This window comes from Pelophylax lessonae, assembly GCF_965119305.1.
Source record: "Pelophylax lessonae genome assembly, chromosome: 1".
Classification (NCBI taxonomy): Eukaryota; Metazoa; Chordata; class Amphibia; order Anura; family Ranidae; genus Pelophylax; species Pelophylax lessonae.
The window spans coordinates 663,402,819-663,426,019 of record NC_138768.1 but is presented as its reverse complement, the minus strand read 5'-3'; the positions used below and the strand labels follow the sequence as shown (position 1 = coordinate 663,426,019).

General features: G+C 43.2%; 1 protein-coding gene across 1 annotated transcript in view; it reads left to right on the top strand.

The window, feature by feature from the left end:
• The window catches only part of TTC29 (tetratricopeptide repeat domain 29), a 421,410-nt gene that overhangs the window by 38,433 nt on the left and 359,776 nt on the right, over positions 1–23,201 (top strand). The window contains exon 3 of the mRNA XM_082264156.1: positions 10,776–10,859. Coding sequence (XP_082120282.1) covers positions 10,776–10,859 — 84 coding nt within the window. The remainder of the gene's footprint in view (positions 1–10,775; positions 10,860–23,201) is intronic.

The window sequence follows — 23,201 nt, the reverse complement described above, 5'->3', positions numbered from 1 at the left end:
TTACCTTGTACAACTCTCCAACTTTACCAGCACCAAAGCAGCCCCAGACTATCACATTACCTCCACCATGCTTGACAGATGGTGTCAGGCACTCCAGCATCTGTGCACTTGTTCTGCGTCTCACAAATGTTCTTCAGTGTGATCCAAACACCTCAAACTTAGATTCGTCTGTCCATAACACTTTTTTTCCAATCTTCCTCTCTCCAATGTCTGTGTTCATTTGCCCATCTTAATATTTTGCTTTTATTTGCCAATCTCAGATATGGCTTTTTCTGTGCTATTCTGCCTAGAAGGCCAGCATCCCGGAGTCGCTTCTTCACTGTGAACGTTGAGACTGGGGTTTTGCGGGTACCATTTAATGAAGCTGCCAGATGAGGACCTGTGAGGTGTCTATTTCTCAAACTAGAGACTCTAATGTACTTGTCCTATTGCTTAACTGTGCATCGGGGCCTCACACTTCTCTTTCTATTCTGGTTAGAGCCAGTTTGTGCTGTTCTCCGAAGGGAGTAGTACACACCTTTGTAGGAAATCTTCAGTGTCTTGACAATTTCTCGCATGGAATAGCCTTCATTTCTTAGAACAAGAATGGACTGTTGAGTCTTTTTCTGGCCATTTTGAGAGAAAAATCAAACCACAAATGCTGAGGCTCCAGATACTCAACCAGCTCAAAGGAAGGCCAGTTTTATAGCTTCTTTAATCAGCACAACAGTTTTCAGCTGTGCTAACATAATTGCACAAGGGTTTTGTAATCATCAATTAGCCTTTTAACACGATTAGGTAACACAATGTACCATTAGTACACAGGAGTGATGGTTGCTGGAAATGGGCCTCTGTACACATATGTAGATATTCCATTAAAAATCAGCTGTTTCGGGGGGGCGTGGCCGGCAGCCGAGGACGATGGCCGCGTGAGAGTAGAGCTCCGTATCCTTCGGTTCTTCTCCAGCGTGCATAAGCGACGAGGGTAAGCGACACCAGCCTGGTTACCCACCTGAACCCTCTCTCCACACCCGCTGGCCATGGGGAAGCGAAAAAACCACGGGAAGCCCCGCAAACTTACAGGCTTTTTTGCCTCCACCAGCACGCCGCGCTCTCAAAATGGCGCCGCGGCCTGCTCACAGCGCAGCGGGGCTAACGAGCCCCGGGGAGGTGGCTTGGCGGGCTCACCTTCCCAGGCTCCTCAATCCCCGGGCTCTGGACATAGGTCTCCCCCGGGTCCCTCTCCATCTGACAGCCCGAAGAAGGCAGCTCCACGGCGCTCTTCCGAACATCATTATGTGGGGGATAGCAGGGCGGGAGACATTTCCCAGGACAGCACTCTGGAATTTTATGAGCATATCAGAGACTTTCCTACCACGGGGCAGCCTCTCAACGATACCAGGATGAAGGAAATGCTCCTAACATTCACTGGCTCGCTATACAGAGATCTTATGTCCTGTGTTACACATCTCAGAACCGATGTGACAGGCCTGGGAGACCGAGTAGATCATGTGGAGGTGAAGATGGCCGATTTCTCGGTGGCTCATAACGAGCTGGTGGACGCTCACAACGACACATCGGATGAGGTGGAGACACTTAAAGCTAAATTGGCCGACTTGGAGGACAGAAATCGGCGCAACAACATTAAGCTGCGGGGAGTGGCGGAAACTGTTCCTCCTACTGAACTGCGCTCCTATGTACAGGCTTTCATAATGGCCCTGCTGCCTGACACCTTAACTGGTGAGGTTATTGTGGATAGAGCTCATCGCCTGCCCAAGCCCCAGCATCTGCCTGAAAAAGTGCCCAGGGATGTCATAGCTAGGATCCATTTTTCTCATGTGAAGGATGACCTCATGAGAATGGCTAGGAAGACATCCCCTCTCCCTGACCCATACCAAGGGATCACTGTGTATGCGGATCTCTCTCAGTACACGATGGCTGCCCGCAAGAAACTGATTTCATTGACGAAACTGTTCAGGAACAACAAGGTAGTCTACTCGTGGGGGTACCCCACGAAATTGCTTATCGTACGAGAAGGCCGCACTTATGCTATCCGTACAGAGGAGGAGGGATTTCGCCTGGCTAAGACTTGGGGCCTGTTGCCTGATCCGGAGGCTTCTATGCAAGTGTCCAACTCTCCCTCACACTTGGATCCGGAATGGTCCTTGGTAAAGTGATCCTGCACTACCCCTACGACAGGGGGTCTGTGGCATAGAAGGGGGTGATAATCCTCGCTTTTTCTGTGGGCTGGTGTACAGGAGGGAACTGGAGGGTGGGAGCTGTTTCCCCCCTACCCACTACTTGCGATTGAGTTCGCATGATGGGGTTTACCCCATACTCTACCTGTGTTATGTTTTGTGATGTTTTTTGGACTTGTGTTTTTGTTTTCCTTTGTTTTTTCAGCCTCCTTACAAGCACCGACTTGAACGTGGACTTTGGACTTTCCTCATGTGCTCAGTACACTCCCGTAGTAGGGAGGTTTCATGGCTCTGCTCCAGTGGACGGATTTGCTGGGTATGGTGAGAGTATACTCAGTGACTCCCTGCTTTTTTTTGATGACCATTTTCTCTTTTATGACGTTGGCCTCATCCTTGGGATGACCCTTACTCGTTTATATTTTAAATTCTCATGCCACTAAAGTTTGTTACTTTAAATGCCCATGGGTTGAACAGCCCCTTTAAGCGGCGGTCTCTTTGGAGGGGGGCTCGCAGTCTTAGGGGGGATGTTCTGTGTGTGCAGGAGACCCATTTTGCGAAATCTAAACAGCCTAAATGCTCAGATAAGCGATACCCCCACATTTTCACGGCCTCTGGGGCGACCAAGCGAAAAGGGGTTCTAATAGCGGTATCTCAATCTGTGGCGTTTCAGCTGCATGACACGATTGTGGATGACGCAGGTCGTTATTTAGTACTCATATGTGACATTAACAATGTCACATATACTATCGTTAATGTATATGCGCCTAACCAACGCCAAATCAAATTTCTACGATCACTGGTTAAGAAAGTGGATCGAGTCAAGAAGGGTCTCCTGCTATATTGTGGGGACTTCAATTGTATAACTGACGCTTCCTTGGACTGTACCCTCCCTCAGAGGCATGCACGAACCACGCTACAGAGGTTCTTGCACTCTTCTGATCTCTATGACCTGTGGCGATGTGTCAATTCCACTGAGAGGGACTACACGTATTTTTCGGCACCCCATCAGTCGTACTCCAGACTGGATCTTTTTGTGGCAGACCTGTCTGTACTGCGTCTGGTGGAGTCCGCCACTATTCATACCATTTCCTGGTCTGATCACGCCCCGGTCTCTGTGGTGGTCGCGGAGAAGCACAATGAGGTGCCTGTACACTTGTGGCGGAACAACGTTTCTATTCTCCGGGACCCCGGCCACGGGGAGCGGTTGCGGGGTCAGATTGAGGACTTTTTCCAACATAATGATAGGTCTGACACGGACATTTTTACCTTGTGGTGTGCACATAAAGCGTATGTTCGGGGCCTGCTCCTACAGCTGGCCTCTAGAGTTAAAAGGGAACGTGCAAAGGCTATGTCCTCTCTCATGTCTAAACTTAAGGACCTAGAGACGAGACATAAGGCCACTCCTACACCTACATTGCTGCTGGAACTTAATTATTGTAGAGCGCAGGTGAGAACTAAGTTGCTGGAGGAACACCAATCTTTGCTGTTTCGATCTAAAGCGCGGTTTTATGCTTCTGGAAATCGCGCGGGTAAGATGTTGGCCAACTATCTTCGGAAGAGGCAACAACAGGCTAAATTATCCTCTTTAAAGGATCCTCACACCAAAGTACATGCCTTTGCCAAGTACTATACTGATCTTTATAATCTAAAGGACGATGCGACTTCGCCGCAACCGTCGGCGGAGGGCATACAGAGGTTCTTGGCAAGATTGAGCCTGCCCACGGTCTCGGAAGAGATGTTGGCGAGCTTAAATGCCCCTATTACGGACCAGGAGATTGAGATGGCTATTGGCTCTCTGCCTCCTGGTAAGTCACCGGGGGCGGATGGCTTTTCAGCTGAATATTTTAAGATCTTCGGCCATACTTAGGCCGGGTGTTTAATGCCGCTATGACCAGATCGTTTTTCCCTGCAGAGATGCTCCAGGCTGTCGTAGTGGCGCTGCCGAAACCGGGGAAGCCGCCTGATGCTCCACAGAATTTCCGCCCCATATCCTTGCTGAATTCTGATCTGAAGCTTTATGCAAAGATATGGGCGCAAAGACTAGCGAAGGTCACACCCTTACTAGTGCGGAGTGATCAGGTTGGATTTGTTACGGGCAGGCAGGCCCCCGATGGAACTAGACGGATGTTTGATCTTCTGTCTGTGGTGGAAAGTCGCAGGGTGCCCTCGGTGTTCCTGACGCTCGATGCGGAAAAAGCGTTTGATAGGGTTCACTGGGGGTACCTAAAGGCGACGTTAACGAAATTTGGGCTTCGGGGTCCTGTCTGCTCGGCCATTTCGGCCTTGTACACTACTCCCTCAGCTAGGGTCTTTACTAGCACAGCTATGTCGGACACCTTTACGATCACAAATGGCACCCGCCAGGGGTGTCCTCTGTCTCCCCTGATCTTCTCCCTAGTTATGGAGCCACTGGCGGAGGCCATTCGGTGTGACCCATCCATATTGGGTGTTAGGGTGGGAGACAGGGAACATAAAATAGGGTTATTTGCAGATGACGTCATACTCACTCTGGCCTCCCCGCCCTCGTCCTTGCGCAACCTGGCTAGGGTGCTGGAGGAGTACGGGGCAGTCTCGTATTATAAATTGAATACTACCAAGTCCCAGTGCCTCCCGATGTATGTCCCCTCTAGAGATCTAGAGGCGTTGAGAACAGAACATCCCTTTCAATGGGCTTCTAAGTCCTTGTTATATCTGGGTATACAGTTATCATTTCCAACAGCCTCTACATACTTGATTAATTACTCTGAATTAACTAAGATAGTGCATAGGGATCTGTCTCACATTGCCCAACACGAACTGTCGTGGGTGGGCAAAGTGGCGGCGTTCAAAATGCTGGTACTACCCAAAGTATTGTACTACTTTAGAACGATACCTATAATCGTTCCGCAACATTTCTTTAATGACATGGACAAGCAGCTTAGGAAGTTTTTGTGGAACGGGAAAGTACCCAAGCTTTCCTACTCTACCCTGCACAGGCCTAGGAGCTGGGGGGGAGTGGGAATGCCGGATCTTAGAAGTTATCAGGCAGCAGCCCTCCTGGATCAGGCTAAGGAATGGTGTACTCCCCACTCCGATAAGTTGTGGGTTATCATTGAGAGGGCCCTGGTAGCTAATAGAGACCTTCCCTCCCTACTAATAGCGGCTCAAACTGGGCGGAGTCTCCAACTTCCTGGAGTTCCGGCCATTCAGGCTACAGTTCATGGATGGGGGGCTCTGCGACAGGTGTCTGGAATTCCTACCTTGCCTAAAGACCTCACACTGGCTTCCTACGAATTTCTCATTCCCTCGCTGAGGTGTCCCAGCCCTGGTGCCCAGCGCTCCCTTACCTATTCCCAGGTCCTGTCCTCCTCCACCCCCTATGATTTTTTTTTTCTGGCACAACTGCGACATTACCACCTGAGGTTCCCGGAACTGCGAGTTCAGGTACCTCAGGAGGTGTGGGAGTACCTCACTTCGGGGAAACCGAGAGCTGGCGGGTTGTCTTGGTTCTATAAAGTATTGAGGCAACCTAAGGCCCAGTCCAAACTGAAGTGTATGTTATCATGGGAAAGGGACCTTGATGCAGAATATTCCATTGGGGATTGGCAGGCAGCTGTACAATCCTCTTTTAAATATACGCACTGCACTAACCACTGGGAAGGGGCTCTTAAAATATTGCATAGGAGCTACCTTACTCCATCCAGACTGGTCCATATGTACGAGGACTCTTCAGATGCTTGCTGGAGAGAATGTGGAGCGAGGGGCACTGTACTCCATACTTTTTGGGAATGTAGGAGACTACGGAGCTACTGGGTGGCCATCTACGCTTTGGTGGCCACGGTTACAGGACTAAAGACCTCACACTGGCTTCCTACGAATTTCTCATTCCCTCGCTGAGGTGTCCCAGCCCTGGTGCCCAGCGCTCCCTTACCTATTCCCAGGTCCTGTCCTCCTCCACCCCCTATGATTTTTTTTTTCTGGCACAACTGCGACATTACCACCTGAGGTTCCCGGAACTGCGAGTTCAGGTACCTCAGGAGGTGTGGGAGTACCTCACTTCGGGGAAACCGAGAGCTGGCGGGTTGTCTTGGTTCTATAAAGTATTGAGGCAACCTAAGGCCCAGTCCAAACTGAAGTGTATGTTATCATGGGAAAGGGACCTTGATGCAGAATATTCCATTGGGGATTGGCAGGCAGCTGTACAATCCTCTTTTAAATATACGCACTGCACTAACCACTGGGAAGGGGCTCTTAAAATATTGCATAGGAGCTACCTTACTCCATCCAGACTGGTCCATATGTACGAGGACTCTTCAGATGCTTGCTGGAGAGAATGTGGAGCGAGGGGCACTGTACTCCATACTTTTTGGGAATGTAGGAGACTACGGAGCTACTGGGTGGCCATCTACGCTTTGGTGGCCACGGTTACAGGACTAAAAATACCTATGACGCCGTCATTGGCCCTACTGAATTTAGGCATTCAGTCCGTCCCGAATGAACATAGATGTATTATCTCACATATTTTAACGGCGGCTAGAACTAATGTAGCGGCGGCATGGAAGTCTACCAAAATCCCTACGGTCTATGAAGTCATCAACCGAGTGAAAATAATTCACTCATATGAAAATTTTTTTTTTAGCTCGGGAAATAATTTCCAGACATTCCAGCAGCAATGGAGGGGGTGGCTAGATAAATACCCTAATTGAGCACGTTTGCTATTCACTTGCTTGTGAATTGGTATTGCTGATTGTTTACTGAATACAGGAGGTTTTGTTTGTTTGGACTGTCCAGTTGATAGTCTACTGGTTTTCAACATTTGAGTGTTATCTACTCCATTCTTGTTATGTATCCTATCACAGCAGAGTCTTCGGAGACCGGTTCTATCCCATGCTCCCGGTTAGCCGGGAGGAAGAGATATGGGATATAGGACTAGTGTACTGGGGACCCATGGACGCTTGCTGGAGATTTGGCTGGGGGGGGGTGGGAGCCCGGGGGGCATGGGCACAGTATGCTCCCGAAGGGGTGCCGAGCTCCTTGGGTTTCTCACCTGGGCCCTTTGGGGCAACCCGGCCATGTCGCCTGGCACGGGCTTGAGGTTCCCTAGGGAATTGGCTAGAACTCTGAGGGGCTCTGTGTAATGTATGTACAAGTTGTGATATGAGCTATATTTTCTCATGTTGTATTATCCTGTTCTATGCAATGCTAACGGAATATGTTATTGTATGTTGAAAATCTTTAATAAAAACTTATTGAAAAGAAAAATCAGCTGTTTCCAGGTAGAATACTCATTTACCACATTAACAATGTCTAGACTGTATTTCTGATTAATTTAATGTTATCTTCATTAAAAAAAAAAAAAGTGCTTTTCTTTCAAAAATAAGGACAAACTTTTGAACGGTAGTGTAATTTTTAATAGCATTCAATTACAATGTGATTTCTGTCACAATTGTATACACTATATTGTTTTTTCTTTATTTGCGATTTTTTTCCCCCACGAAAGTGGAGTTACCCTTTAAGCCTTTAAGTTTAAGGTATGGCTGTTCACAAAAAAATTAGCTAAATGACTAAATGATACTCCTAAATGATACTCCTATTATAACACTTTTTAATAAGAAGGGGAGGCAATGACAAACGGTTTTCTTTGTCCCAAGATTTCTGTAGACGATGACTACAGCAATGAAATTAAATGACGCTTGCTTCTTAGAAGGAAAGCTGTGACAAGTTTTGACAAGACAGCAATGATAAGTGATTTTACATTGTCAACAAAAAGTCATATTGTCAGAGCTATGAAATTCCCAGTACTAAGATACAATAAAAGTTGGCTTTAAAGCAAAGCTCGTAGAAAAGTCACACTTTTGGACTTTATTGGTGGTGAAAGGTTTTAAGAGTTCTTGGGATTAAAGTATATTGCAGTTAAAAATCATGTAATAAACCTGGGCTGCTCACTGCCAGGACTGATACTAAAACTAAAAATAGTTTGGTTAAGTAATGCAAAGACAGAATGCATTGGAGAGGACAGTAAAAGGGGAGGGGGGACAATTAACATTTTAGTTTTGGCTGGAGTCCTACTATGAAAGTTAGCTGACCTGACTTAAAATATTTTAAGGTAATAAAAGTGTAAAGCCCCATACATACGGGCCGAATGCCGGGCAACATTGACCAGTTCAGTAAAAACCGTCTGACATTCAGCCTGTGTGTACATTTGGCCAGCTTCTGTTGGACGAGGATGCTGGAAAACCAGCACCCAACCGGCTCTCAAAGCACTCCCAATGGCTGAGAGCGCTGATCGGAGTGTTCTGGTGGGGGGTGTCCCCCTGTCAGAACACAACAGCTTAGTGGGGGGGGATCACTGTACTAACATTGAATTGTTAGTACAGCATCAGTTTAGCGGCTCCGCCAGGAGCTGACAGGCTTTTTTGGTTGAACTCAGCGAAAAAAACTCATAGTGTGTACCAGGCTTTAAAGTGTAGGTACCTTCCAATTCATTCCTGCAGAATCCTATTGGTTCCAAGACCCATACTGTATGTCATCCTCGATTTCTGTCTGAGCCATAATTAAGTCCCACCCTCAAAATGCTAATCCTCATCCCTGTTGTTGAACTGACCAATCCCAGAACATGTATTCTCAATCTCCTGAAAGCCTCTTGAGGGAGCTTCTTTTCTAGCCCCCATTGCTTCATACATATTCGCACAACATCAAGTAAAGTGGTAGTAAAGGCTAACTATAATTATTATTATAGTCATTATAATTGTTTATTAATAAATAATAATTATTACCAAAGCCCATAAAAATTATCTGTGTACATTCCCTTTTGTAATCTGGTCCAGTCACGTGATCCAGCAGCATCGGCTTCTCTGTATATAGGAGTGTTTGACAAGGGCTGTAAATTCCTGGAGCTGTGATGCCACACAATAGCTATCTTTACCCCTCCGTTGTCGGCCCTCTCTCCTTTACCCTGCAGCAGCTGCTCTCTGACACAGGGGAACTGGAGCTGCTGGATCACGTGACCGAACAGGATTAAATAAAAGGTGCATATACAGATCTTGATCTTTTTTTATACAGGCTTTGCAGAATTGGTAGGAGGAGGGAATTTTTTTCAAGGATAGTTATAGTTAGCCTTATATTCCACTTTGAATAATAAGGTACACAAATAAAATTTTGGCTGACTTTTTATTTGTTCTTTTAGTTAAGGTCAACTACAGGGTCAAAAAAATGCAAAATAACATAATGGAATGACATTCATGTCACATCTGCCTTTAGCAGCAGCAGCAGGTACTGAAAGTCAGAGTTGGAAGACACAAGCAGACTATGAAAAATGAATAAATAATAATGAAAAATGTTTTAATATTTGTTCTGAATGTACTGTATGTCTGCAAATTCAAAAAGTTTAATTTAGCTAAAATAGTACCATATTTGATAAGAATGCTAAATGGATGAGACAGTTGCCAACATTCCTAGAACCTTGGTAGACCTTTAATATTAATATACTGTATTTATAAAACAGTGTATGCCACCTATTGAGATTTTGTTAACATAAATGTTAGCGACAGGGCATTAATGCCTCTTAGTGTGGGCTAAATGTAACCAGTTATCGTAACAAAACTAAGGTTTATTCTTCACCAAATTTTACAGAAATATATATGCATTATATTATTCAATCCAGTGGCTTCCTACAACATTTCCACATTGTAAAACAAAATAAAAATGTTTCTTTCTTCTTAACTCATTCATTTCATATCTTTTTCTATAAAAAAAAGTTTTACCACAAATTGAGGACAGAGAGAAAATTTACTCTCCCAATTTATTTTAGCCTGCTAAACTACATTTATATAAAGCATGCATTCATCCTGAAGGTAAATTAAAATAAAAAAAATATATATTCTTCCTGGATTAACCCTCAATGAGCCCCTTCTTTGATATATTTGAATATACCGTATGGTATGATATGATATGATATGATATATGATATTCTATGTGTACTATAGACCAACACAGGGGCATAAAGGAATGAGTTGTATGACTCTGCTCAGTATCCTAAACTGAGGAACAAACCCTATTATTTTGTGGATATGTGATGAAGTGAGACACGCAAACACATTCTGTTTTAGGAAGGATCTACTGAGTTTCTTAATATTCATTTATACACTGTAAAAGTGTGATTTTTATATATAATTTGTACTTGGTAACTTAAGTCCAGCAAATAATTGTCACAAAAATAAACATTTTATTAGGTAAAGCAGGAGATATGTATTTTAGGGTAACACCTTTTTTTTTATACTAAAAAAAATAAAAAATAATCCCATAGATTTTTTTTCACACATTCAGAAATAGTTGTAATATTAAATAAATAAAATAAATAAAAATATAAGACTTGACGGTATACCTATTTTAAAATGTAAGTAATTTTAGTTTGTCAAAAATGTTCTATTTTACAGAAAAAGGAAAAGCTGCTTTCCTCCATCTGAAGTTCCCATTTATATAGAGCTTTAAAAGATTTCCATCAGGTGTATTTAAGTTATTTGCGAAAATATGAAATGCATTTTACCAATTAGTTAAAATAGCAGCACATTCTGGTTTCTCATTTAATCATTTGTTTCTCTTGTTTTGATTTCAATCCAGAGTTCATCTGATCAGGGACAGGAGTGTCAAAGACCATCAGCACCGCAAGAATATTAAAGAGTTGTCTAAGGAAGAAACAGCTATGTAAGTTTGCTTAAATTTGACATCTTTTTTGAATACCTAAAACTGGCTATTATTATGTGGTTTATTGTTTACTGTTTGCAACTATATGACTTTAATTATATGTGTAGAGTTTATTATTTAACAGGATTTATTATATAAAAAGACAAGGCTGGTCTTGTAAGTATGCAGATCCAGTGAACAGTGCCTGCCTGGTTCAGATTAACAAAAAGAGTTAAAACCGATATTTCTTGAGAAACATTGATTCCATTTGTTTTGCCTATTTATAAAGCTGCTCTTGGCAACTTTTTAACTTCACTATATTTGGAAAACCATTCAGTGATCATTACTTTTGTAGATAGATTGCAATAATTTATATAATTGTTTATTTTTCTTCATTCTTATAAAACAGTTTCAGAAGCTAGACCACATGACCCCACTTTGTCTATCAATTTACAGTGGTAGGAAACTCAAAAACTCTCCTAAAGGCAAACTCAGTTTTTTTTACCCCAATTCACCACGCATCACCAATTTTTCACCATTTTCTTGTGAATTAGTTTGATTTTAATCATTTTAAAGAAACATCAGGATAGAATGAGTGAATTGCTTTGAAATGCCAATCTTTATATACAGACCTCTTTGCCATTGCATATAATAATGATTTGCATTAGTGTGATCTCTTTATGTCGTGTTTCATAGTAATGATATGGTGTAGTGTGATCTTTATAATTGGACCCTGATTCTTCCTTTTAAATAATAAGGGTATAGGGTATTGTGATCTTTATGAGAACAACTTATTGTCATGTTATAAATTATGGCTATGGGGTAGTGTGACCATTATACATAAATAGATCCCGTTGTCTTGTTATATAGTAATGATAAATGGTAGTGTGAATTTTATAAATATACCCTATTGTCATGTTATGTAATAACATCACTCGTGATAGTTTGAACCTTATAAATAGACCCCTCGTATTACAGAATGATCATATGTGATAAGTCATTGCTATTTCATATACTGGGCTTACAAATCTTTTTTTTTTTTTTTTTTTTTTTTACGATAATCATTGGTAAAGGATTTTCCTTTTTGTCAGTTAGCAACCTTTTAGCTCTAATCCACATCTTTTTTACTCCTTTCACCGGTATTTTGTTTTCTTTATTTGCTTTAAAGCGAACATAGAAGTGATATCTAATAATTAGATGATATATGATGTATGTCATACAATTGATTATAAAAACTCTAAAAGGTAAGCAAGCAGATATGATTGCAAACCTAAAGCACAGTAATGGGCTTGATTTCCACATAAAATTTGCTTGTGAAGATATTGTAAATCTGCAACTCTGTACAAACCCCTCATTGCTCTCCAAGATTTAGTCATATCTCAATTAATTTTTTATCAGTGCTCAAAAATATGTTGCAAAACATAAAAAAAATGCTATCATGTTTAGTGTTTTGTTGTTCTACCGATCCTGAGGTTTGTGTTTTTCTACCTTTCGGTCTCTTCGTACGGTATACACTATGGCATAAGTGTATCCACTGTGAAAATCACTGGGTTTCGCATTTCATCACATACTTACTGCTGCCACTGAGATTTAATAATTCTTCATAAAAAGGTTAAAAAAGTTCTAATGAAGTCCTGCACATTATGTACAACTTCACTTTCTAAACTCTGTAAAAGAAACTTTCATATTTAATGGGAAATCATGAATTATTCCATTTATTATCCTCATCCTCCTTTCAAAGACATGATCTGGATAAAAGGCGGGGTGAATAATTTAGAAAAAAAATGAAATGCATTTTTAATGTGAAGGTGCAACTACAGATTCTCTTGACTATTAGCGAGTGCAGAGGAAACAGAATTTTACTTACAAAACCTCATCAAACCTTAAATTACATGACATACTTCTGTAATAAACCACAGAAGAAAGAAAAGTTTTTTTTTCCTGCACAAGTTGTTTTTATTAATTCGATAAAGTTGAAAAGTTTGGGGCATATGCAACACCAGATTTCTACAACTGTTTATAAATATCCAGGTATATATTTCTTTTTCAAATTCAGTTAAAAAATCAAAACTCCCTGAACTGCGTACCTCTGCCACTGTATTTTATCTTTAGCTTACTGTAGTTATTAATGATTTAATCTTGCCGTGTGCGGGCAAGTTTCATTCTGAATATTGTAAGAAATGAATTGCCATGGTCACGTTACAGAGTGCTTAAAGCAAATGAATAAATAAATAAAAATAAATAATTATTTGGTTAAATAAAAGAAAGGAACTGGCGTGTCTAAGAACATCAATGCTCTGTGAGATTATGTGTACTTAGAGAGAAGTTTTTGTTTGTAGTCTAGTTTCTAGTTTTGTTGCTAGTCTACAACTTGCAGATTGAATAGACATCAAGTGCATAATGCAGCTGGACTTAAATTGTTAGTTAACTTAATCAAACCATGCCTAAAGTTATTTACATTCACTTCTCCCTTGTTTGCTTTATCGGATACCTAGGGTGTCTTGTCTAGAAATGTCATTTATTTAGCCATTGCCACCACCACACTTATTGGGCCAGATATACTAAATTGTGACTTGATGAGAACTGAAACAAAGTGCATAATTCAAATATCCTGTCAAGTGCAGGAGTGTGAAGATTAAGAGCTTTTTCTTCATAGAGTTGGAAGTTTAACGTGAACACAGGTTAACTTTAGCTGACTTCATGCTTTAGTAAATTTACAAAATGTCCAAAGTGTGATTTACAAAGTATAGTAAACCAATTTAAATAGTTTTTTCCTTTAAACGTCAAGCCAGGCTCATCAAAATGTCCTTAAAAGTTATCTGTCGCAATTGATAACACTATAAAAAAGTAGCAGCCATTCTTTAGGGCTTTATGCTAATTGTAGCGCAGTGATGTGCCTCTTTATGAAGCTGAATGGGTTCAGCTTTTTTGCCCTTAAAATAATACCTGGCTCTAGAATCATAGAACAGCTATTGCAAATGAGGATGAAAGCTCACTGGGGTATCGTTTGCGGTTACATATTGGAACAATGTTCATTGAATTATACCATGAAAGAATTGTTTTTTGGATTTGCTGACTTTAAAATTTATCTATGGTCAAAATGCAAAATCATATATTCTTTTACACATTTTATTTCAAATGTTTCTAGCCTACTCCTAATTATTTGAATGTACTTGAAGTTTGTAAACTTAAGGTCCGTACACACGATAAGAAAATCTGTAGGGAAAATTCGTCCGACGACCGATCTGCCGATTTTCGGATTGTTAGTATGGTGCTTTTGATAGCCAACTCCGACTTTTCGGCTGACAAAATCCTGATGTGCAGGCTATATAATTTTTGTCGTCCGTAATACAACGTCCGATTTTCGTCTCATTAATACAGATTTCGACGGAAAAAAATCTTAAGAGCAAGACTAGGCATGCTCAGAGACCAAAGAACACATACAAAGCAATCCAACAAATGAAAGTAGAATTCTGTCGTACGGGAAAATTCGTATGAAAATAACCTCTTCACTTTCCACATCAGACTAGCATGCCACAAAAAACGGACGACAGATCGTTCGATAATCTGATCGTGTGTACGGGGCTTTACTTTGTGAGGATCCCCACACATTCACTTCCTTGTGTTTTGTGACATGTATTTACTATGAACCATTAATAGGCTGCTTTGTCACAACATTCACAAAGCCTGCCTCCTGATCTACAGTTGAGAGGGGGCGTTTCAGGAGGCAGAGTAAGTATATCATGTACTTACCTATATTAAGGAAGTACTTGATGAAAGTTTTTATTTGATTGTCAAAAATAACTATTGTTTGTAAATGAAAGTAAATAGGAAAGAGCTTAAAGTTTAGTCCAAACTTAAGTTTGGATTGAACTATGGCTGTTCGAAATGAATCCAAACTTTAAGGAGGTTCAATGGGAATTAGGATTTTTGGTCAAGTAACATCCTGTGCTCTGAACGATTTCTGTAGGGCTTTGGTGTTTTTGCAGTACTAACACTCCAAACCCAAAATTTTCTGTAGTTGTTTCTTAGTTGCAAATAATCTAAATGGTTTAGCCAGGTAACATCCTGTGTTCTGCACAAATATTTCTGTAGGGTCTCGTTGTTTTAGCACCACCAAAGCTGGCCATACCTTGTTTAGATTTTTTCATTCAGCCAGCGGGCTGAACGAACAAAAAAAACTGAACTGATTTGTATATGGGGATGTATGAATGGGGAAATCCTTCCCACTTTGCTTTTGTATTCTGACAGCAGGGAGACACTGGACGGGGGCTGGCTTGCGAGTTAACACCTCACGAGGTCTCATATGACTGGGTCTTGTCCCGAGTCCAGGCATTCCTGCTGGCCGACAGCCCCCTATTTCGATGGGGAGGAGATTCTGTCTTAAACGGTTCCCGCCTGGTTCCTGGTATGGTAGGTAACTGTCCCCCCTCTCCCCCTGGAGGGTTTTGGGGTGGACGTGGGCCCCTCCATGGGATGGTCGGATCCCTGGGTTCCTCTCCTTCCAATTAGGCAGCCCTCTCATCGTTCTGATAGTCCCTGTGGGCCATCTCGCCCCCCATCCACCCCCCCTTCACTGATGCTGGGGCTGTGGGGTCCCTTGATCCACTGTCTGGAGTGGAGGCAGGGTGCTGTGCTGGCAATGGGGGCAGGGGAGTGCACCGCTGGCGACCGGGCGATCGGCTGTGGGGGGGGGCTGTACCTGGTGGGGGCTCCTGCCAGGGCCCCCCGTTCCTGCCTTTGCCATTTTCTGAGGCCTAGGGATCCCTCCTGTGTCCCTGGGAGCCTTGTAGTGCCGCTATTTTCTTGTAGCCTGTGTGCTCAATGCATGGCGTCCATGTTTGTGTAGTCCGGCTGCCATTTTGCGGTGGTTCCATATTGAAAATAGCAATGGCCATGACAGTGGAGCCCCCTGGGTGCTGATTTCAGCAGTGGGAGCCTCTCTTCATCCCCTGGTGTTGACTCCTGAATCTTTTCATTTCTTGATCGCTTCACATGCAGTGCAGATTCTCCTGATGGCTGCAGTGCCTTGTTTCTGCTGGCTGTGAGTCTGGCAGGGTCCTCTCCCTCTCTGCCAAAGATTGGTTGAGTTCTCTGTTACTGGCAACCGGGTGGTGCTGCCAGAGAGGTAGGGGTGTCCCTTTGCAGTGTTTTTTTTTTACCTTTTTTTGTAGGGTCCCCCTATTGACTCATGGAGTCCTTGGGGCACATTTCCCCACCTGATTCCCTCTCAGATGCTGTGGGACTCTCTGGGTCCCAACCATCCATTCATGCACTGACAGCGGTCCTGGAGTCCTTTGTGTCCCGGGTGGAGGTGGTTTTTGAGCGACGGACTAGCAAAAATCACCCCCCACCTTCCCCTGTCTCCTTTGTCTCCTCAGATCCTGAATCTGATTCGGCCGCCGCAGATGTGGGTCCTCCTCCACTCCTGTAGCCGCACACATGAAAAGGCGCTGGTGGATGCACAGATTGTATCTGTGCGTGAGACTTTAAAAATGGAGGACGCAGCTAAAGCTGCCACGGAGGCGTCGGTTCCCTTTGGCACTCACAATCCATCCAGAGAGGCAAAGGTGCTTCCTTTCCCCTCCTATTTTGACAGAATTGTCGCTAAAGAGTGGGAACAACCAAAACATCCCTTTGTGGTCCCTAAGCGATTTTCTATGCGGTACCCCTGTGAGGAGTCCCTTCTTAAAAAGTGGACTGTTCCACTGGTGGTGAACCCACTGGTCTCCAAATTGAACAAAGCAAACATGATTCTAGTTGAAGAGTCTCTGGCCTTTAAGTACCCGGCTGACAGAAAGGCAGAGGCTGTGGTCCACAATATGTACACTGTGGCTGGTTCGGCACTGAGGCTAGTATTTACCATTGCACTGGTGTTGCAAACTCTGACCAAAGGCAGCTCCCCCCTGGCTTTGATGGCTCGGCTGTTGAATGCCAGGTGCTGAAGGATAAAGGTTTGTCTGAGTCTGTGATTCCAACTCTGTTAAAAGCTGGGAAATTGACTTCTAGGAAGATCTACCATTGTACGCGGAAGATGTACATCGCATGGTGTGAGTCTCTTGGGGTTCATCCTCGCTCTTTTTCGGTGGCTCGGATCTTGACCTTCCTTTAACGGGGGGGGGGGGGGGTTGAGGCTTCTTTCAACTCTCCTTGGCCACACACTCTCTGGTGCATACTTTTCTTCAGGGAGTTTGGCGCTTGGCTTCTCCAGCGTGGTTTTCGTTACCTCCCTGGGACCTCAATTTGGTGCTCTCAGTCCTCCAGAAGCCTCCTTTGGAAAATCTTTGGGAGATTTCCCTGCCTACGCTGTCCCAGAAGGTGGCCTTTTTGGTGGCTATCACCTCTGCGTGAGTTATTGGCATTATCCTGTCGTTCACTTTACTTGGTGGTTCACAGAGATAAGTTGTTTCTTTGCCCCTGTCGGTTGTTCCTCCCAAAGATTGTCTCTGATTTTCATTTCAATGAAGACATTGTGTTGCCTTCCCTGGGTCCCAGGTCAAAACATTTGAAGGAAATTTCTTTGCATGCCTTGGATGTGGTCCAGGTGATTAGGGTGTACCTGGCAGCTATGGAGTCTTTTAGGAAATCGGACTCACTATTTGTGCTCAAGATGGGCCTCGGATGTCCATGTCTCCAAAACCACCAGAGAGACTGTGGCCATAGTCCTCACAAAAATAAATACAATCTGGGGGATGGGGCTCCACCCCACCATCAAGCAAACCACACTTTCCGGGTCCAGAGTCCACCAATGGGGAGGTAAGGGACCCGAGATGGATGGGCGGGTTCCTCCCCACTTCCTCTATTCCAGGCTGAAAGTATCTCAGCATGGGCTATGGCAACCGACCATACCAGCAAACAGCCTGTTCACTTTCGGTCATGGCTGCAAACCGAAAGTGACACAAAGGAGCCGCGCCATATCCCGTGTCCGTCTCGATGAAAAAAAGTAAACAGGAAGCTGGGTGATCAGTCAGGCATCGCTTCAGCTCCTGACACTCTTTACTATCTATACAATTTTATCTTCACAGCACTCTACAAGATCACAACATGGACACAGAAGAAACTATCACAAACAACCACCCAATGGGACTTGTGATGGTATAGCACATGGTGATTCTTCCCCATTAGACACATGATCACTGTCTTATAAGAGGAAATCACCCTATCCTCTGATGTGGATGTGGCAACTGGCACATTAGGTGATAACACTGATGATGGTGGTACAAGTAATCACAGCAAACATGTGGATACAGGCACTCCTGCTTCGAAAGAAAAGAGAAATCAGGCACATTCTCTACACAAAACTCCAATGATGGGCAATCTAGATCAATAAGGAACACCTAAACAATTTGCACACTTTTGACATCATAAATTTAACCACTCATTAATTCTCAGGTGATGAACTGGAAGTACTACACTTAGGTCTGAATTACTGTCCCTGTCAAGATATGAGCCAGTCTGAGGTCAATAAAGACCTCAATTTATTTGCTTGTAAATTGAAGTTTAAACTATATTGGCAAACTTGTTATTGTGATTAGGACAACAGTTCAGATATGACTCATGATAAAAAGACATCTAACTTTTGTAGGAAGGAATATAAACCTTTGAAAATTCTAAGCCAATTAGAAGATGAGGGGGGAGTGTGGCAAAGCCCCCAAGAGATGTTGGATACAATTGAGGATAAGAATGAAAACAAGGAACAACCTTGCCAAACCAAGCGATATAAAAATAGATCATATAAATGTCCCACAATTTCCAATACTAATCTAAGATTATTCTTGGGATCAAGTTACAAATGACATTCAGTCATCAATATTTAGATCGGGCAGTCGAACCTTCCCCCGACTCAAGACAGGGCCCTTAAGGGATTGAGGGATGGAAATGATATTATCAATAAACCCTCGTATAAGGGGGGAAATATTGTCATTATGACAACAGAGGGATACCTCCACATGTTTCTGAAAGCTGACACCCTAGAGAATAAAACAGTGGTAGTTAAATTCTTTTATGCCATACAATATTAGTACAAAATTTTACGAAATGCAAAACTTAAATAAAACATACACTAAAGTTCATTTTAGGGCAAACAAACACAATATATATCCTAATTGATTTGAAAAATATAAAAGATGAGGTTGCCCCAAGTAGAAAGATACCCAACATGTCAAGCCTTAAAATTGTGTGTGCCTGGGAAACAGTGACGAACTTAGCTACCCAATATTTTCCATAGGCGATACTTTGAAATGTCATCAGATTAGAGATAAGCATGAATAATGAGCCTAGAATTATTGCTCTCACCCCGGCATGATCGGCGATATCTAGCATGTTTTGTTGGATCGCCACTTCCGATGCATACATTTATGTTCGTACATTCGTGTATGTGAAGGCATCACATTTTTTTTTTTGGGGGGGGGGGGGGTCGAGGTGCTTGAGTGGAATTTTTTAGATTTTTTTTACTAAACTTTTTTTCAACACATTCTTTTTTGGTGACAAGACCTCTTTAATGAGACATCAGGGGTCTGAAACCCTGTCTGTACTGTGCTCGAAAAAAATCAGTCGTACATTAGAGTTGAACATTGTGTTAAATATTTGGAAGCTTGGCCACCCTCGTGCAGCTTCGAGGGGAAGGAAGAGCTGTGATCGTGGCCGCGCCATGTCCCTAGGGCACGGCGCGACCCCGACCTTGGTAAAGAGCTAATGATGTGTCCAATCACAGCCGGTCCCATGTAAATGCGGAAGTGCCGTTTATCGATGCTCCTCGCCTCACACTGTCAGAGTGTGTGGCAAGGAGAGCCGATCGGCGGCTCCTCCTCAAAGGGGAGTCGAGGACAAGTAATCAGGGCACTGATCATCAGTGCCCTGATTACAGAAAAGCAAAAACATCAGCATCAATGCCCATCAGTGACACCAATCTATGCCCATCAGTGACACCAATCTATGCCCATCAGTGACACCAATCTATGTCCATCAGTGACACCAATCAGGGCCCATCAGTGACCTCTATCAGTGCCCATTAGCGATGCCAGTCAGTGCCTACCAGTGCCTGCTCATCTGTGCTGTCCATCAGTGCCGCACACCAGTGCCCACCAGTGCCAATCAGTGCCCATCAGTGCCACTTGTCAGTGCCCATCAGTGCCACCTATCAGTACCCATCAGTGCTGCATATCAGTGCCACCTATCAATGCCCATCAGTGAGGCATATTGGTGCCTCCTCATCAGTGCCACCTAATCAGTGCCCTTCAGTGCCACCTCATAAATGCCACCTCAGTGTACATCAGTGCAGCCTATCAGTGCCCATCAGTAAAGGAGAAAAATTACTTATTTACGAAATTTACTGACAGAAACTAAGAAAAACTTTTTTTTGTTTTCAAACATTTTTCTTTTTTTTTTGTAAAAAATAAAAAATCTAGCTGTGATTAAATACCACCATAAGAAAGCTCTATTTGTGTGAAAAAAATGATAAAAAAATGTATTTGGGTACAGCATTGCATGACCACGCAATTGTCATTCAAATTGTGACAGCGCTAAAAAGCTGAAAATTGGCCTGGGCAGGAAGGGGGTGAAAGTGCCCTGTATTGAAGTGGTAAAGCAAGCATTTTACTGAATAAAATTGATTCATTCAATTGGTTTTGTTGTTATTAGCTGTAATTGGCCACAGCTAATCACATGGTACAGATCAGCTGTGGTTGGCCCTGTCTGTACCATGCGATCACTGTGACCAATCACAGCTAGCAACACAATTGTGCACGATGGAGGGGGTAAAAGGAAGCCAATATAGAGAAGGCAGCAGTGCCCAAGGGACTTTGAGAGATACATAGAAAAATAAAATGTAAATTTTATTTAAAGAACATATCTTAAAAAAATTGAAATTGCATGATTCACAGCATGATCAATAATATGGAATACTTATACATGGTATCCAGAATTTACGACGTGTTTCGCAAGACAACGTTCCTCAGGAAAATGTTAGACACATATATCTGAAGGTTAAAATAATGTCCTGAGGAAGAGAGCGTTGTCTTGCGAAACACGACGAAAAATCGGGATACCATGTGTAAGTATTCCATATTCATGGATTATTGATCATGCTATGAACCATGCAATTGTGTACTGTGGGAGGAATGTTTTGTATTTTTAACATGAAAAACTTTTTAAGATATGTTCTTTGAATTAAATGTAACTTTATTTATCGCTATGTGTCTCTCAAAGTCCCTTGGGCGCCGCTGCCTTCTCTATATTAGTATTTACAGGGGCTTAGACACAATATGCCCACAAACTTTACCCATTATATGTTGTGAAAGGAAGCAATCCATTGTTTAAAATTGTCATGTGATTGGTCACAGCGATCACATGATACCAGTAGCGAGCCGGTACACTGATCAGTCATCGTCTGTGTCTGATGGACACAGCCAGTGACAGATCACACCGCAGCGCTGGCCACACGCGAGGCACGATCCAGGAGGACGTCAAATGATGTCCACCCGGATCGACCAAAGTTCTGCCCAGCAGTCATTTTGCTATAGGCAGAAACCTGTTAGAGTGGTTCTAAAACCTGGGTGTTTTTTTTACCTTGATGCATTCCCTATATTAAGGTACAAAATACCCCACTGACTATTTTTAACCTTTGCACCCCTCTCTAAAAACTTACCTGAGCCTGTCAGTGAACCGGTGATGTACCCAGCTCCAGTCTTCTCTCCCATCTCCTCAGGCAGCAGTGGGAGCCATTGACTCCTGCTACTGTCTGCCAAAGGAGGAAGGCGGGTAGGGCCAAGCCATATTGTAATTTAATGTTTTTAAAAATGACTTTTCCTTTTCAATCTGCTACGCTGTAATTTACTGTAAAGTACAATGCAATATGGCAACCTGGAGGTGCTCTGTACCAAGATGGTGTGAGGAATGTACCCCATAAATGTCATTTCCAGCTTCTGTTATTAGTTTACTGATATTCCCAGAATTCTGCACACTGGTACGAGTGTGAAATACTCCGAAAGGGAAGTCATGTCTAAAGCGATTCAGACCCTGCCACTTACTTGATTAGAATCCTACAAGTACAGCAGATGATTCATAATTTTAAAGTCACTCCCATTCAAATTCACATCATTGATGGGCACAGACAAATAAACAGCTATTTCTTCAGATTAACAAAAGGTAGGCTTGAGGTCCCCCCTCCCCCCCAAAATCTATACCAGACCCTTATTGGAGCATGCAGCCTGGCAGACCAGGGAAGGGGGGGGGGTGAATGCCAAGTGCCCCTCCCGAACCATGCCAGGGCACATGCCCCATGTTGATGAGGAGAAGGGACTCTTCCCCGCAAGCCTGGTCCAGTGGTTGTAGGGGTGCAGGGGATGACTTCTTGGAATCTGGAAACCCTGGTACCCCAATTATTCATCAAAAAACAGTAAAAACCCAGAGACAGTTTTTGGCAAGTCCTTTATTAACCACTTCAATACAGGGCACTTTCACCCCCTTCCTGCCCAGGCCAATTTTCAGCCTTCAGCGCTGCCACAGTTTGAATGACAATTGCACGGTCATGCTACACTGTACCCATATGAAATTTTCATTTTTTTCCACACAAATAGAGTTTTTTTTAGGTGGTATTTAATCACCACTGGGTTTTTTATCTCTTACAAAAAAAAAAAAAAGAAAAAAGACAGAATTTTTTTTTAAAAAAAAGTTTTTCTTATTGTCTGTGAGTACATTTTGAAGATAAGTAATTTTTCTCCTTCACTGATGTGCGCTGATGAGGAAACACTAATGGGCACTGATATGCTGCACTGATGGGCACTGATGAGGTGGCACTTATGGGCACTGATGGGTTGGCACTGATGAGGAGGTACTAATATGCCGCACTGATGGGCACTGATAGGTGGCACTGATGAGCACTGATAGGCGACACTGAAGAGCACTGGTAGGCAGCACTGATGGGCACTTATAGGGGGCACTGATGGGTGGCACTGATGGGCACTGACGGGTGGCACTGATGGGCACTGACGGGCAACACTGATGGGCATTGATGGGCAGCACAAATGAGCAGGCACTGACTGGCAACACTATAAACACTGATGGTGGGCACTGTGGGCACTGATGGTGGGCACTGATGGGCATTGCTTGGGGGGACTTATGGGCACTGTTTTTTACTTTACAGTAATTGGGGGCACTGATGATCAGTGCCCTGATTACCTTTCATAGGCTTCCCTTTGAGGAGGAGCTGCTGATCGGCTCTCCTCGCCACACACTCTTGACAGTGTGAGGCAAGGAGAGATGATAAACGGCACTTCCTCATTTGCATGTGACCGGTTATGATTGGACACAGCCGATCACATGGGTAAAGAGCCATGTCATTGGCTCTTTACCAAGATCGCCGCA